General features: G+C 39.8%; 1 protein-coding gene across 2 annotated transcripts in view; it reads left to right on the top strand.

Annotated features, from left to right (window-relative positions):
- Gprin3 (GPRIN family member 3) overlaps nt 1–15572 on the top strand; it is a 67213-nt gene extending 51641 nt beyond the window's left edge. For both annotated transcript variants that reach the window (XM_055612790.1, XM_055612791.1), the window contains one exon: nt 5352–15572. In XM_055612790.1, the coding sequence (XP_055468765.1) occupies nt 5461–7740 (2280 nt within the window). In that variant the 5' untranslated portion in view covers nt 5352–5460 and the 3' untranslated portion in view covers nt 7741–15572. The remainder of the gene's footprint in view (nt 1–5351) is intronic.
- The last annotated feature ends 277 nt before the right edge of the window (nt 15573–15849 follow it).

The following is a 15849-nucleotide window of genomic DNA, read 5'->3' as shown; positions in this document are numbered from 1 at the left end:
AAGGCTGAGGTTCCTAGAACACTGAGTGTGTCATTAAAGAAGCATGCTGTAGGCCTACGTCCCAGGCTAGAAAAGCAGCCAATGGTAATAGCTGCCTGAGGGGTGCTGGCTGCTGCTTGCCTTGCAGTGTCATCATGTTGGTCGGAAACCCAGGCCTCCTATGTTCTTCCTGCCTCATGCTTTTCCCACCACCCAACACCTCAGGTTTGGAAAAACTCATGAAGGGCTAATTCTACATCTGCGTTCCCTGACCTCTTTCCTTGCTTCAGCCTCGCTGCCTGGGCAAATTAACAATTTGCTACACATTCTTGTGTTATTTAGCTGTGAGTCCTCTCTTGCTTCCATTGCAACAGTCTTTATACCTCTTAGCATTTTACAGAATATTTTTTTTCACAATCTCGGATTAAAGCTTAAACATTATGCTTCTTAAATATCCATATGGTACTTAATGTGTCTAAAGATACCGTTTGTTATCAGTGCTGAAGCCAAGGCCCCAAGAAGCTATTACTTACCTGAGTACATAAATAGAGCTGTATAGCAAAACTGATTTCTGAATTCAGAGAGGCTATCTCAAGTCCATCTTTGTGGGTACCAGGTCAGGCCACCCACAGAAGACTAGAAATTAGGCAGGAATATCTGCTCTGTCAGCACTTAGAACAAGACCCTCAGACTCAGATAATAGGACTCTCCTAAACTTAAACAAGAAGGCACCAAGGGCCCAATCATTTGGAACGTCTGTGCCTATGATAATGCCTTCTCCATGCCACCTAGTCACTGGGAATATAAATGATGTGAAAGGAGGAATGGGAAACACGGAAAAGAGAGCTTTAATTGAGAAAAGGGGCTATACAGAACAAGGATAAATAACCCTAAGGATGTTTGAAAAAGCCTTAAGGGGAAACATTTTCTTTTTATAAAAATATATAACTCTGTATTTGTTTGCCAAACTGGACAGACAATGCTCTCTTCAATGAACAATAGCCCATCTAACAAGAATACCATAGTACCATGCTTGAGAAATCTGTATTCAAGTTGTTGGTGAGGGTGGAGACTGTGAGAATCCCAAAACATATAGGTAGTTCCTGTGCCCTTAGCTGCTTCCCAGGGGTTGACCAAGTCCCTACTGCTGAAGACAGCAGGTGACTGGACACAGGACTTGGAGAATTTGAACTGGATCTGATCTGAGGGTGTAAAGAGGGGTGTGACATAGGAGAAGTTACATGACAGGAGTTACAGGAGGATGTGACATGGGAAGAGCTATAGGAGAGGACCCAAGAGGGGTTATAGTGAAGAAAGGGAAAGGAGAAATGATGCACTTATATTTCAATTAAAATAAAATAACCTTTTTTTAAAAAAAAAAAAAGCAGAAAAGAAACCTGAATTTTTATGAGCTGCCTTTTGTGTGACTTCTCCTGGGAAGATAGGGACAAATATCTGTGAATAGGGCAAAGGCATCAGACCAAATAAAAGATGCCATCCACGTTCAATTTGATGAGCCAGTGATTCTTCCGGGATACCACAGAGGAGCATGGATGACTCAAAGCCACTGCATCACCAAAAAGCCTGCCCAGGTGTGGTGATGGCTCTGCATCCCTGGAGATCCCTAGCCAATGTACCAGCAGCTCCACTGGACAGTCCCTAGCAACTCCCTAGCAACTGCTTCTCTCATCTACGGAAGGGGACTTGTAGCTTTGTGGGCTTCCTAAACCTTGTAAGTCCTGAGACTTCGAAATTTTATTTGTTTCCTAAGTCTTAGGAACTTCCCTCCCTTGTTCTGCTGGAGGGGATGCTCCAATTAACTCTTAATTATTAGGAAGAAATAGCTACACAGCAGATTTTTTTTAATTCAAGAAAGCAAAATAAAAGCAAGGGCAAAGGGGGAAGTGAAGAAAGATAGTGGGAAGCGAAGATACTGGGAGGGAGGGAGGGAGAGAGAAAGAAAAGGAAAGGGGCCAGAAGAAAGGAAGGGAGATGGAAGCTCTAAGGAAGGAATTCGTTCTATCCAGATGTTGTCTTTTGTGTGAGCGTTGATGTTGTCTGTTTTCTTTGGCTTTGTTGAGACCTAGTCCTGTACCCTAAGCTAACCTGGAGCTCACAATGTTCTGCTTTACTCTCCCAAGTGCTGGGATCAGGGTGATGCTTAAACTACATGCTTGTACTTTAATGTCTGTTTGATGTGGTAGAAACAATAGCTTCTACTATTTGGTGGGAAAGGAGGAAAAAGTGGGGATCATTTCAGAGCTTGGATGCTATTATGGGTCCATTAGCAGTTAATCGAGACCAGTATCGATTGCTTCTCTACTAAGGGATTTGGGGTTAGCATGTGTTAGCTGATCAGTCTTGTCTTTTCCTCTTTAGTCTTAAATTGATGGATAATTTGACCTCTGTTAACAAAACTAATGAAAGGAATCACATTTCAGTATGAAGCTGACACTACACGTGGGAAATGGAAATAACACAGTGACTGCTGAAAATGTTGTGAACTCTTTTTTTTATCGGAGTCTTTTAACTTTCAGATGACAAACTTCAAGCCATTCCTATTTTATTTTTCTACTTGGCACACTCATTTCTTGGATACAGCCTCATGACACAAAAGACAGGCTGTTCTCCTAGTTTTATGAGACCTATCAGCTTTGCATAGCAGGTGTCCAAACTTTAATAGTCTAAATGTGGATTATAGGTACACACAGTTTAATAAATAAGACATCATCATTTTCTTATTTCCCCAAACAATGATTTTTATGTTTTCATTAATATTTAAATTCATAAATTAAAATATCCCATCACTCTGGAGTTTGTCAGGTATTTAATAAAGTCCATTTTACAGGCAAACATCATCAGCTTACGTTTTTTAAGTAGAAGATCCTGCCATCTATCCTGTGGAGGGAACAGAAAATAATCCAACCTCTCCCTCCTGGCTTCCTGGGGTTCATAATATCCATGGAGAAATGAGGCATTAATACAAGAAACAACTAACTGTACCAAGTGATATGTGAAAATTACAATTCAAAGAACAATGATGGCCAACCTGTGAACGATCTTAAATAAAGACCATGATTCAATGTTTTAGAGGCTTTTTGACAGAAAATTAAATTCAAATTGCAGGACACAGGACATTTTCAAAGGATGAGGGAGGTAGAGAATTAGAGAAAAGGCCCAGTGATCACAAATACAGGATAAGGAGAAAAGCAGCTATAATGTTGCACCTGGTAGCATTCCAGTGAGAAACAATAGAAAGGGGAACCCTGAGAAAGGGCATCAGTGTGCAGACAACGAAGACTGAAGCTGGGTAAGGATTCAGCATACGAATGTAAATCAGTTAGAGAAATACGTTTCATTTATCCTGAGATTTCTCATGATAGTGGACCAGCAAAATAACTAGAGGTAGAGGAAGTAGAGTTCTCTGTAAATGGAATTTTGACTGAGCATTTGATGATGAATCTTCCAGTGTGAGCTTGACTGTGTCTACATAATTGTGTATGCCATCCACCAAAACTTAGGGAAAACCAAAAACCAAATAAACAAAACAAAAAACTTTTATTGTTTAAAAAAATGATAAATCTTTTCATTTAAAAAATTCTTGTCCCAACTAAATTTGACTTTGTCTCATCTCAGTAGTCTGCAGCCTCATTTAAGAGTATGTAGGTTGTTGCATTATCCAACCTATGGAAAGAGGCAGGGCTCTTGAATGGTACAGCTTGAGAGATCTGCAGAAATCATGTGGTCAGTTGTACCAGTGAGGTAATTGGGAGCCCAGAAAATGAAGTGATTAGCTTGAAGTAACCACCTGCTTGTAAGAAAGATAACTTTAAATAGTCATCACCAGTTGGTTATTTTTTCCATAAGAATGAATATACATACTCTTTTCTGTGCCTGGATTTGCTCATTTAACCATGTTTGAGAAAATTCTTGCCAAGGGAAGAACTGAAACCTTTATTTTCATGGTTATGTTACCTATCGTTTGAATGAACACACCATTTATCCATTTGTCATTCGATTGATGGAGTCTACTTCATCAAGTCAGAGATGTGCTTTAACAACTAAATACCTTCCTTACAAAGCTAAAGGGAGGCTTTTGTGCCTGAAACAATTAAGATTCTTTCTTACACATCAATCTTTGCAAGTGTAGTTGGTATAAAAAAAATTTCAGTGTACTTTTATCTGATGACTCGCCTTCATTTCTTAAGCCCATTGGTTTCTTGTTAACTTTACTTTCTCATTCTTTTACCCACTTTTTACAACTGATTATCTGGTCCCCTTTAAATTTTAAGGACTTTTGGTACAATGTAGATATTTCCAAATGTCTTCCAATTTTTGCAAACATGTTTTTCTCAAATCTGTAGTCTAAAATATATTTTAGGGAATTTTTGTTACACAAAAGTTTTGCATTTCATCAAGCTATCCATGGTTTTTCTTAATTTATGTCTTCTAAGATCATACTATTGTAGTACACTGATGGTCCCCAGATTGTATCTCTTACCTGATCTTTATTTATAGCTTACATTTTAATGCTGTAGTTCATATAAATACATCTAGAATTTTTTCACATAAAACATGAATAAAAAACAAACCCTCCTTTTCTTCTAGATAATTTATTAGTCCTTTCTATTATATCTGTTAGACTTAAAATGCCTCATTTATGGATGACTAAAATCCCAGTTACATCCATACCCATTTCTGGATACTCTGTTGCAAAGATTCCCGATTTCCTCCCACCTTGCCCAGTACTTCATAGATTTAGTTCCAGTAGCACTACAGGGTTTTTATGATTCTAACAAATCAGATTTCAATGATGACTTCTGAAGTCATTATGGAAGATAGTCATATTAAAAACTCACTCAATAGACATCACTGGGATATGGGAAGAAACTAACCAGTCAAATAGTACAGTTTGAATATTTTTTCAAAATCTTTCTACCTCAAGTGGATTTTTATATCAACAGATATGAGGCATTTTTGTTGTGGGTTTCTTGTGTGTGTCATTTGCTTGCCTGCTTTTCAGTCCTAGGGACTTAACCTATGTCCACTGCACATTCTAGAAGCTGCTCTGCTACTGAGCTATGCCCCTAACCCTTTTCATACTTTTTAAGGTCTCACTGCCTTGCCTGGAATTACCTTCCCCTTCCACTCAAGCTCAAGCAGGCCTTGAACTTGGGACTCTCCCACCTTTGTCCTCTGAGCTCTGGGAAGATGGGCTTGTACCACCAATCTAGTTTCAAGCAGGGAATGAGCCTATATGATCTTATAAAGAAATGAGCCTATGTGATCTTATAAAAGTGCAGTTCAGTGTTGTTTTTTTTCCTCCTACAGAGGTATGCAATATTAATTGTCATGTTTTCTTGATTCCACAGGCCAGTTCTTCAGAGGGCTCATCCCTGTATCTTCCCTCTGAATTCCAACTACTTCCTAGTGGAAAGCATACTTGGAACAGACACTGGCGTGCTGGTGGAGAGAAGTCCCATGGGGACTGTACCTGACCCTCTAAGAGTGACTAAAGCTTCTATAGCGGCAGCTTCTGGAAAGGAAGAGCTGCAGAGTGTCTCACCACAACCATCTCAGACAGATAAGAATGCTAGTGGCATTGGCAATGTCCCTGTAGAACTCAGCCACAGGCTCAGTGCAGCTGCTGAGACCCTGATGCCTGAGTCCAGCCAGGAAGACATGGCATCTCCTGATGTCCTCAGTGAGGTAGAGCAAGCATGTTCTACACGCAATGCTCCTGATGACTCCCAGCTTCAAGGAAGAAAGGGGCCAGCAGCACCAGGCTGTGAACCTACTTCAGGAAAGTTACTTATGTCTGCACCAGTTTCAACACCAGCCATTCAGCACACTGACCACGCCATCCCAGGTGACCCACAAAATTCTAACACCTGCCCAGTACCTGAAGATTTCTTGGTGAAATCAAAGGCAAACTCAAACAGTGAGAAACCTGAAGAGTCAAGTTGTCCTACCCGGGTCACATGTTACAGCAGCAAAAATCAAATGCTCTGTGATAGTCCTTCTCCAGAAAAAGGCCAGGGAATTGTGCAAGCCCCAGATACATCAATGGGGGCTCACTCATCCCCTTCTGCAGATGGACCCGAGGGGGAAGGGCAGAAAGCCATCAGTAATATCACAGTGGGGTCCAATGAACCTCAAGCAAAAGAGGTATGCCCAGAGAACCAACAGCCCTCTGCTACTACCTTGTACACTGTAAATGAAAGGTCTGAAAACCCTCTACTATCCCTCCTCACCAGCAGAGATGCCACGTGTTCTCCGGATGCAAAGAAGATGCTGCTGTCAGCACAACAACCGCTGTCAAGGTTCAAGGAAGCCAGTACAATGACCTGCCAAGCTGAAAGCGAGGCTAAGGATGACCCTGGCAGGGCTTGTCAAGACGCCGAAGTACAGGCAGTGGCTACTGTGGAGAGCAGATCTGTCTCTACCAGTCCCAGTATTTTCCCTGCATTCTTCAAGGAAATCCAGGCTCCTGAGCACGAGATTAGCCAAGAGCAGTTGCGTGTAATTTGCTATAGCAAGGGCAGTGGAGGCCATTTGTTGGAACTCGCTAACAGCATGGAAGACCCCCAGGAGTCAAAGCAGTGTCCTGTCATTGTACCACAGGTGCACATCCAGGCAGCTGGTGCTGCTCCCGCAGTTTTCAAAGGGACGCGCAAACTAGGGAACCAAGCAGCTGAAGCCCTTAAATTTCCACTGATCCACGCAGCCTGCAATCAACACCAGAGTACAGAGGGAGATGGGTGGTCTTCAGCAAGCAGAGAGGCAACCTCCAGACAGCTTACAGGTTCTAATCCTAGCTCCCAGAAAGCTAGCTCCATTGACCAGATTTCCCTCATGGCAGGAAATCAAGCTGAGATAAGTCATAGGCTGGGGAACTCTGAACCCACGCCACCTGATTTCGTAGTGAAAACTACAAATGACCACAAAACAGAGTCAGGCTGCAAATTGCCTGACCCCCAAGGAGGTGCCAACAAAGAGGACCAGCTGGAGAGCTTGGACCCAACTGATAAAAGAGGTACAAAGGATGAGAAGCCTGTTTCTCCTCTTATTGTAAAAGAGCAGGCACCTGGGGCCACCAGCACCCTAGATGCCAAATCCCTACTGCTAAATCCTAAATCCCAAGGAAATGAAGGTGCAGGATCAGAGGTCAATCTGGCCCCCTCCCCAGGGAGGAAGAACCAGCAGAACACCTTGGAAGAACACAGACAGACCAAGACAGTCATGAGCCTGAGCCTGCCGTCCGATGGCACAGGTGACTCCAGTCCAGGCTCTGGCAAGAGGACCCCTTCTCGCTCAGTTAAGGCCAGCCCGCGCAGAGCAAGCCGGGTCAGCGAGTTCCTGAAGGAGCTCAACGTGACAGCAGCTGCTGCCCAGGTGGGACTCACACCTGGCGAGAAGAAGAAACAACTTGGTGCAGACTCCAAAGTGCAGCTGAAACAATCCAAGCGAGTCAGGGATGTGGTGTGGGATGACCAGGGCATGACCTGGGAAGTGTATGGTGCCTCCTTGGACCCAGAGTCACTGGGAATTGCCATCCAGAACCATTTGCAAAGACAGATCATGGAACATGAGAAGTTAGTTAAAACACAAAGTGGCCAGACTCGAAGATCTATTTCCTCGGATTCTTCTTCAAATAAGAAGCTCAAAGGGAGACAGCAGGGTGTTCTGCAGTCCATGCTGCAAAACTTCCGGCGCCCCAACTGCTGTGTCCGCCCCGCCCCGTCTTCTGTGCTGGACTGAAAGGAACAGCACTGCCGTATGAGTAGTGTTTTTCCTTGTGACTATCCGTGTCAAAGCTTAGAAGTCGGAATTTCTGTTTTGTTTTCGGTTTGTTCTTTTCTTGGAGGCCTGGGAGTAAAAGCAACTATTAAGGTTAAGAATTAGCTATTATGAAGTATTGGCTCCTCCATTAAGTAAAATGCCAGTTCACGTTGATAGAAAGAACACTAGAGGTGAGGCAAAGCTTGCTAATGGTCTGCACCCCTAATTCAGAAAAAAAGATTCTCCTCTGAGGTGTTTTCATACGTTATTGTTTGCACACATACACACACGAGTCATCTGCTATGTTCACCTCAGTCTATCACAGAGAGGTATTTCCACAGAAACATCTGCTTTATGTTAAAACTAGCAATACCACTATTAGCAACACAGAAAATGTCTAGTCTTACTGAAGTAAGGATGCTAATACCACAGAAGTTTAAGTATTTTATAAACCTTAATGTGAAAAACTGATACAAATTTGATCTATTCCTGCCACAAGTAAGATGAAATTAAAGTATTCAAAAGTGTATAAAAACAATATCAATTGGCTATAGGCATCTGAAGCTAACCCTTTTTATGTGAACAAGTTATTGTTAGAAAAATTAGCTCCAAATATGAATACTGCCTGCACCAAACATGAACTGATGTCCGTACATTTTCCTGCATTGAAACCAAAGGGCATCTCTGTCCTTCTGACCAAATTAAAGTGGTATTTTCTTACACTAGAGGCAGTGTCTACGACCATAGTCATAAGACTAAGGATAACAGTAAATTTTGTGTTGTAAATGTGTCTTATGACAACAGTTTCTGATTGTTTAAATGTACAACCTAGATTCCTTCAGATTTATCACTTTAAAGAGACATGCTGTTGTACGTCAGAGATCTTCATGAAACAATGGTTTGAGCGCTAGATGGCCATGTTCCCTCGCTGGTTTCTACGGAAGGATAGACATGGAACAGGGGAAGAGGTTGGGGCGCTGAGCTGGGTAACAGCAGCAGCTTGCACATTGGGGTAATGTAGAGAAGGAGTATGGCAAAGGTTTAGGGAAGGCCTTCCTTCCAGCACTCCTGGTCCAGACAGTGCTAATCTGAAGGCTCCAGGTAACACTTCAGACTAAGGTATGGGAGAAAGCAACAGCTAACTGCTTTTGCTGAAATCACTCCCAACAAGCTAGAAAAGAGGACCTGCCATGTATTTTTTTTTAGAGACTCAAATATCAATGGTATAGCCAAATATCTATTTTGATTTTTTCAGTTTATTTCTGTTTTATAGATTATAAACATAAAATTATACCTGAGCTCTAGAACCTGAGCTATATTGCATTTGATTTCTATGAGAGCAATTTAACTGCGTATGTAGCTGCATAAGTAGGCCACAGTGACAGCACCCTCCGAGTTGGAGAATGATAATTACAGTGTTATACTTGGAACTTATAATGAAATTTTTAATAAGGTATATTTTCAGTTTCTTACTAATTGTCCTCTATTAAGGATGCTTTATAATATAAAAATTACTGTCAAATTACTGATCAAGTTGCTATATTAATGATTAGAGATTTAGTCTAAAACTCTCTCTTTTAGTGTAAGTACTCATTCGTCTCAGACCCCCTTGCCGAGACTTCACTTGTCCCTACCTTGCACATGCTGGGGCCTTCTGTCACACTTTGGCACCCATGCCGTGCACACACAAGTAACTCCCTGCGTACACAGGAGCAGCTGTCCTTGGGTCTCTCTCCAGATGGGGGCTGGAGCAGTCCTTTGCTGTGAAGTGCTATAACAGGATGTTCCTAGATTCAAATAAGAGAGAAGAAAGAATTCTGATTAGTACTAAGGTTGTGGTTTTAGAGTAAAGATAGAATGCATACATAGTTAAATGAAACTGAAGCCTGAGAGTTTTGTCAGCATCTGTCCCAAATTCAGTAATTCAAAACTGTTCAGTTTGCTGTGGTTCCTCTCAAATCAAAACCTTAAGAAGAAATATTTCATTAATAAACTTGGTTTTCTTTGGTACCAGAACTAAATTCTTCATTTCTACAAGACTCTAGGAACATCACAAAATGATACAAAGAGCTTTTTGCTTTGTTCCTTTTGCATCATACAGAATTGAGAGAGCTTTTATAAGAAGCAATAGAAATGCCTCGCCAAATGGCATTAAGCTGGGAACCTGTTCAGATGTTTGTATCATGGTACCTACTCTTAGCAAAACCCATAAGTCCATGACATAGTATTCAACCCTAACCTTCAGAACATCACTGGGACCTCTTGCCTTCTTCATCCAGGGAGACACACAGTGGCTTTCCTGGCAGACTTTTCATTACTTTCTGTTCTTGCTTTATCTGTGTGACATACAATGGTTTGAGAGTTATTTGTGTTTATCCTTAATTTCTTCCACGTGTCATTTAGGCCTTCCTAATACATCTTGAAATATAGATAGTAAATGTTTTATTAAAGAAAGAAATAGAAAATATTTCTGGCATCAGTAATAAAGGAAGTGAGAACTCAGGATTTTGAAGTATATTTACCATTTACAATGTAAAGATGTTATACCACTTACCAAGAAAACACTAGAATTCTATTTAAACTGTGATTGTTCTATGACCAGAGGACAAACACCCCAGCTTCCATTGAAATTTGTTCATTGTGAATAATTTTATAAGAACATCTTTTTTAATTTGATTTGATAGCATGGCCACCTATGTAACATATAGTAAAATACTGATCAGTCTTTCATTTTGAACCAACAGCATAAGATGAATATTTTGTAGTGTCAAAGTTAGCCAGAAGCCTGTGTGTATGTATGTTCAAAATGAAATAGTTGTAAAATGGATTCATATGGTTTTTTACTATGACAAGTTCTGCTATGCTGAATGTAATTTGATCTTTGATGATTTTTTTTGTTCTTCACAGTCATCCAATGTGCACTATTTTGGATATCTGTGTTTCCTGTGTTATAGCTTAGATAAAGCTGAAGTAAGTTAGACTGAATGTGCATGTGAAGCCTTTACTTAGAGGTTGGCCTTCGGAACCAAATCCTTAATAGGATCTTGCTGTCTTAAAGCAGAACGATAAGAATAAGGAAATTGCCATATGTTTGGATCTTAGAGTCTAGGGTTTTGCTGTTCCCAGTTTGTGCTGTTTTGCTTTCTTTGGTGATACTCCATCATTCTGGCGTGGTGTATATACTACACCAAAAACAGAACACATATGGATTTCAACTTTTAATAGTAGGGGGTATGTGAAAGTGTGTTTTTAACGTTACTTGTACACTCTTTATTCATTGTTACATTTACTACAGATACATGAGAAATCACTTTCCTTTTACGTCTACGGTGAAAGTGTTTTTAAAAGACCCCATTTTAATGTGATGTAATTCACTAAATCTCTTGTCTACTTTTTCAAATCAGTATAAAGAAAAAAAATGCATTAGAATTACATTTGTCTATAGTTCAATGTGCTTTTATTGAACACTGGCCACTCATGGTCTTATGTAGACTCAGATTTACTAACCTACAATGCTGCCATGGAGATGAGGCTGTCAACTCTCTCCTGCTTTGATTTTAGTGGTATGTGAAAAATAAGCTTTTGAATTCCCCAGTGTGGTGACACGGTGAATGAGCTTACGTGAGCTGACAACATTGCCACTGCCACTGCTTTGTCCACATGGTGAATCGGAACCCTGCTTCTGTCCATGTCAGTACCTACCCTGTCACATTTATTCAGGAGCATTTTTTTTTTTTGGTTAGCCGTGTTCCTTGATGTGTGTGGTCCTAATGCAGGTCAGCTGCTGCCCCCTGGCAAGTGAAATGGGCAAATCTGTGAATCTCCTGCCATCCTTGGGACCATATCCCCTCCTAACAAAATTCTGCAAGTGATTATAAAAGTCATCTGCACAGACACATGGGCTTATGAATAACCACATAATTTTGAACATTTTTGTAAAATAGCTTTGTAAATACTGAAACAGATTTCTGTGAACTCAGTCTTACTTTTGGAACAGAACGTATTCTCTTTGGCTACAGAAATCAATAAGTTTGATTTGCAATGACCAAGAAAATAAATGAAGAAGTGAGGTGGGAAGTTTCTTCCTCACAGTGATATCTGCTAGAGGTCTTTATTGCTATATTTAATGGTGAACACTCACCAGCTCAGCTACAAACTTGCCACAACCGAATAACCTCTCTCAAAGTAAATCCAGTCCATCTGTTAATGTGTGTATAAACAAACAACAGACAATCCTGAGAACACCTTGACTGTTGGAAAAATAAATGTGATGATAATTATATAGGACATTCAAATAGCAGCAGATTCAGTGAGACGGGGGACAGAAGGGTGCAACAAGATGTTATTTATATATTTTTTCTAAGACTCAGATGTCTCAGAAACCAATTTGAGAATAAAGACTGTTGACTATGAATCTAAAGCCAAGCAATACAGTGCCCAAAAGGGGCAGTTAGACCAGCAAGTGCGTCAGCTGTGGTCATACATTATGTAATTATAGTTTGCTCCGTGAAGACTGACTAGCTCAGAGGCCACATGGAGGCACGATTTCTGCTTTCAGATGGAAGACAAGTTAGATTCCTCACAGAGAGAAGCAGTGACTATGAGCAGAGATGGCATCATGTCTCATGCCAGCCACACAGAAGAGGAGCCACTGAAAGTCTTGCTCACTTCACACAGAAATCAGCTTCAACCAGAAACTTTGTCCAAAAAAATAAAATAAAGACCCAATGTATAGGAATTTCTCTTCCTAGACACCAGCATGACAGATGAAATTCACTTTACTCAGCCTAGTGGGCTGCCACACTTCGCAACGAAAAGCAGGCTCCCAAATGAAAAAAGTACAATTTTGCTAGAGCCCTTCTTGCAAAAGAAGCCTCAAATAACGCCTTACAGAGAATTTTCTAGATGATTTATGAATACTAATTAGTCATCAAGTGTCTTTCTGAGTTCAAGTTCAAAGTTAATTAGCTGCAAAGCATTAGAAATTAAGTCACATATTTTACACTTCAGAAAAAGACGCTGATGATCAACCAACAAAACAATAATTATGATGAGATGTTCTCATGATTTATAAGTGCTAGGAAGAATTAAATGGAAGAGTAAGTTTAACCTCTAGATCCCTTCGATGTGGGAATGTTGTCAGGGTTTTTCTCTCCCTAGGGAGAAAATTATAGTTTGGTTTTGGTTTTGGGATTTGCAGATTATTTTTTTTTACACTGCTGCTAGTATTAACTTTTATTTTAAAAATTAACCTGTTTGTTCTTTAGAGAAACTTATAAGTAGTTAAACAGCTTCTGGTTCCAGTGACTTTTAATGACGCTGTGTGAAGGTGGCGTGGAGTGAGCTGCGTTGGAAGAGTGGAAGGAGCTTGTCTTTGTCCAAAGGCATCCCTAATGATTTTAGTGTAGATTCACTAGCATTCATTTCAGGCCACATCTGGGAGTAAGTCACTTTCTGTCATGTCTTAAAGGATGCAGACACGTTGGAAAATGGCAGTATGCTAGTCCTGCACTTCTGTCCTTAAAAAGAGGAAAGACTAATAATGCTTGCTGTAAGGGGATACCTCCTATTAGAGATGAGAAAAGTCAACCTGGCCTGAAAACTCAAGAAAACCTCTTAAGGAGCAATTACTAAATCTCTATATTTATTTACCTCTGCTGTACTAATGTGTGGAAAAATATGTTGTGCATAATACTGTAGCTGGTTGTGGTGTGTCCATAGATTATATAAGCGTGCTCAGTCTGTGAGTGATTGCTTTGCCACTTTTATGTGTTGTTTAAAAACAAAATAGCATGCTATAGTTCATTTAAAGGCTGTTTCCTATCAACAAGTAGGTTTATGCAGGAAAGTTAATAAAATCAACAAAATGTGTGTGTGTGTGTGTGTGTGTGTGTGTGTGTGTGTGTGTGTGTGTGTTCAGTGACAGAACTGATCCTTTTGGAAGGAGGTGAAGGACTTCACTTGGTTTCTCTGTTTCTTCAGCATCCAGAAGGGAAGCCAGGATAATTGCCGCAAAGGCTGAGTGCAGTGCTCAGCACAGAAACATGGCATGTTTCTAAGTATTCCAGAGCTAATTTCACATGTCATTAGTCACAAGTAAGGTCAGTTCTTTGACCGCTGGGTGGATTTACATTTCTCACACATCCTCTGTGTTAACTGTGTGACAGTATGTTCATACCGTGGGTGCGATTGTGTACATACCTTGTATGAATTATCTAAATTCTCTGAGCAGTTGAAGGAAAGTGGAATGAAGAAATAACTATTCAAAAGCTTCAAAATAACTAATCAATATGTATTTTCATTTTCTACACATAAAAAATATATATAGCCAAATGTAAATAGCATATCCAAATAGATGTGCATACAAAATTCATTTTATTTATACTACTATATTTAAATCATTAACAAAACAACTAATTATTAGCTACATCTTTCCATTTTCTTTTCCTATTTTGTATCTATTGTTATTGAACTTAATGCTCCTATTAAGCGATATTACACGCAAATGGCAGATTTTAATGTGTAAGAAAGCCCAGCCCAGTTAATAGTTCACTGAGTCTGGTAGCTGAACAGCATCAGCGTATTAATGCTAAGTACAGAACCATATTTTGGAAATGACACATACTGAGGAAAACCACTTATATTTTGAAAGCTGAATTTGGACCTTTACCAATATTTATTTGCACAGCCTGACAGAAAGCTTACATTTCTGTTGAACTTATGCCTGGATTTCTTTAGTGTGTATAATCACCCAAGATAGACACAATCACAGGCTTTTCTCCTGAGATTAGTAAAACAATGTGAACCCACACCAAAGAGAAATAACAGATCAAAGTGAAAACAAGTTATAATAAAATAGCACAACAAGACAATTGGGCGTTCCTGAAGAAAGACTCACCTACTCTGCAGAATAATACCAGCGCCAGTGCCATGCTCCAGTTAGTGGAAATGGTGAACAAAAATATCTGGTTTATCATGGTTCGTCAAAGAATTAATCAAATTTCCCCCATTTTGTCTCTAAGAAAATCTCTTGTTAAATAAAGATCTGAGACTGCCATTCTTAAAAGTTAGTACAATTTGACCCTTGTTCCATGACACTAAAAATTGTGTTAGCTAGTTGCTGGGCTGACAATGTGAATGGAAATACCAGAATTACCCCTTGATAGAGAATTACACTAGGAAATTACAAACACAACCACTTTTCACTAAAGGTTAGGAATAATATTTGAATACACACTCATGGGTTAGGAAATGAATGTGCCATCTTCACACCTTAGAAATGGGTAAAGGCCATTGTGCAGGCACTACATGATGATGGTAGCTGGCCAGTTTACCAGTGAGAAGAATAGAATTCCTGAAATCTTGATGTTCACCAATATATACTCTTGCATAAAAGAAATGTATGTGCTTTGGAAAATGCAGATTAATTTAAAGATCACCAAAGAACTGCCAGTGTGACAATCATTTGCGTACATTCACTGAAAATGGTAAAAATGAGCTACAATATTTAATCAGTGGGAAATGGTAATCTTTAAAATGCAGAGTATGAGAATTATGGCATCATGTCTTTCTACAAAGATCATAAAATAACTTCTTTAAGAAAGTTCCCATCTCTTGGACACTGTTAAATAAACCTTTTCTCCCAGATAGAGGTAGAAGGTCATGTTTATATAAAGATGATTTCACAAGCAGACTCCAACCTTCATTTCACATTTGTTTATTTTTAATGGATGATTAAAATACCGAGGTTCAATTACTTAGCTACTTTTGTCCTCAAAATTTTTGAAATATGGGGTTTTTTTGCACCTCACTTCCCATAATAAATATAATATGAAATAAAATGTCCTATGCTTCTATTGTTGTTACTGTTGTCACCTCTGCTTTGGAAATGTTCTTTTGGCCCAGGATATATGGAGTTGGTTGATTTCCTGACTGACACTTTTCTAACTAGGAATGTGCAGTAAAGCCAAAAGTATGTACCATGAAGGAAATGTGCTTGCCTTAGATTATAATTGAATTCTTATTGGATCAACAATGCCTCCTGACTACCATAAGCACAGGTTCTCCTGCACTTGATGGCATAAGGTA

Source organism: Psammomys obesus, unplaced genomic scaffold (genome assembly GCF_907164565.1).
Source record: "Psammomys obesus unplaced genomic scaffold, mPsaObe1.curated_primary_1811, whole genome shotgun sequence".
In the NCBI taxonomy this organism is placed as follows: Eukaryota; Metazoa; Chordata; class Mammalia; order Rodentia; family Muridae; genus Psammomys; species Psammomys obesus.
The sequence above is the reverse complement of the archived record's forward strand: the minus strand, read 5'-3'. Positions and strand labels throughout refer to the sequence as shown.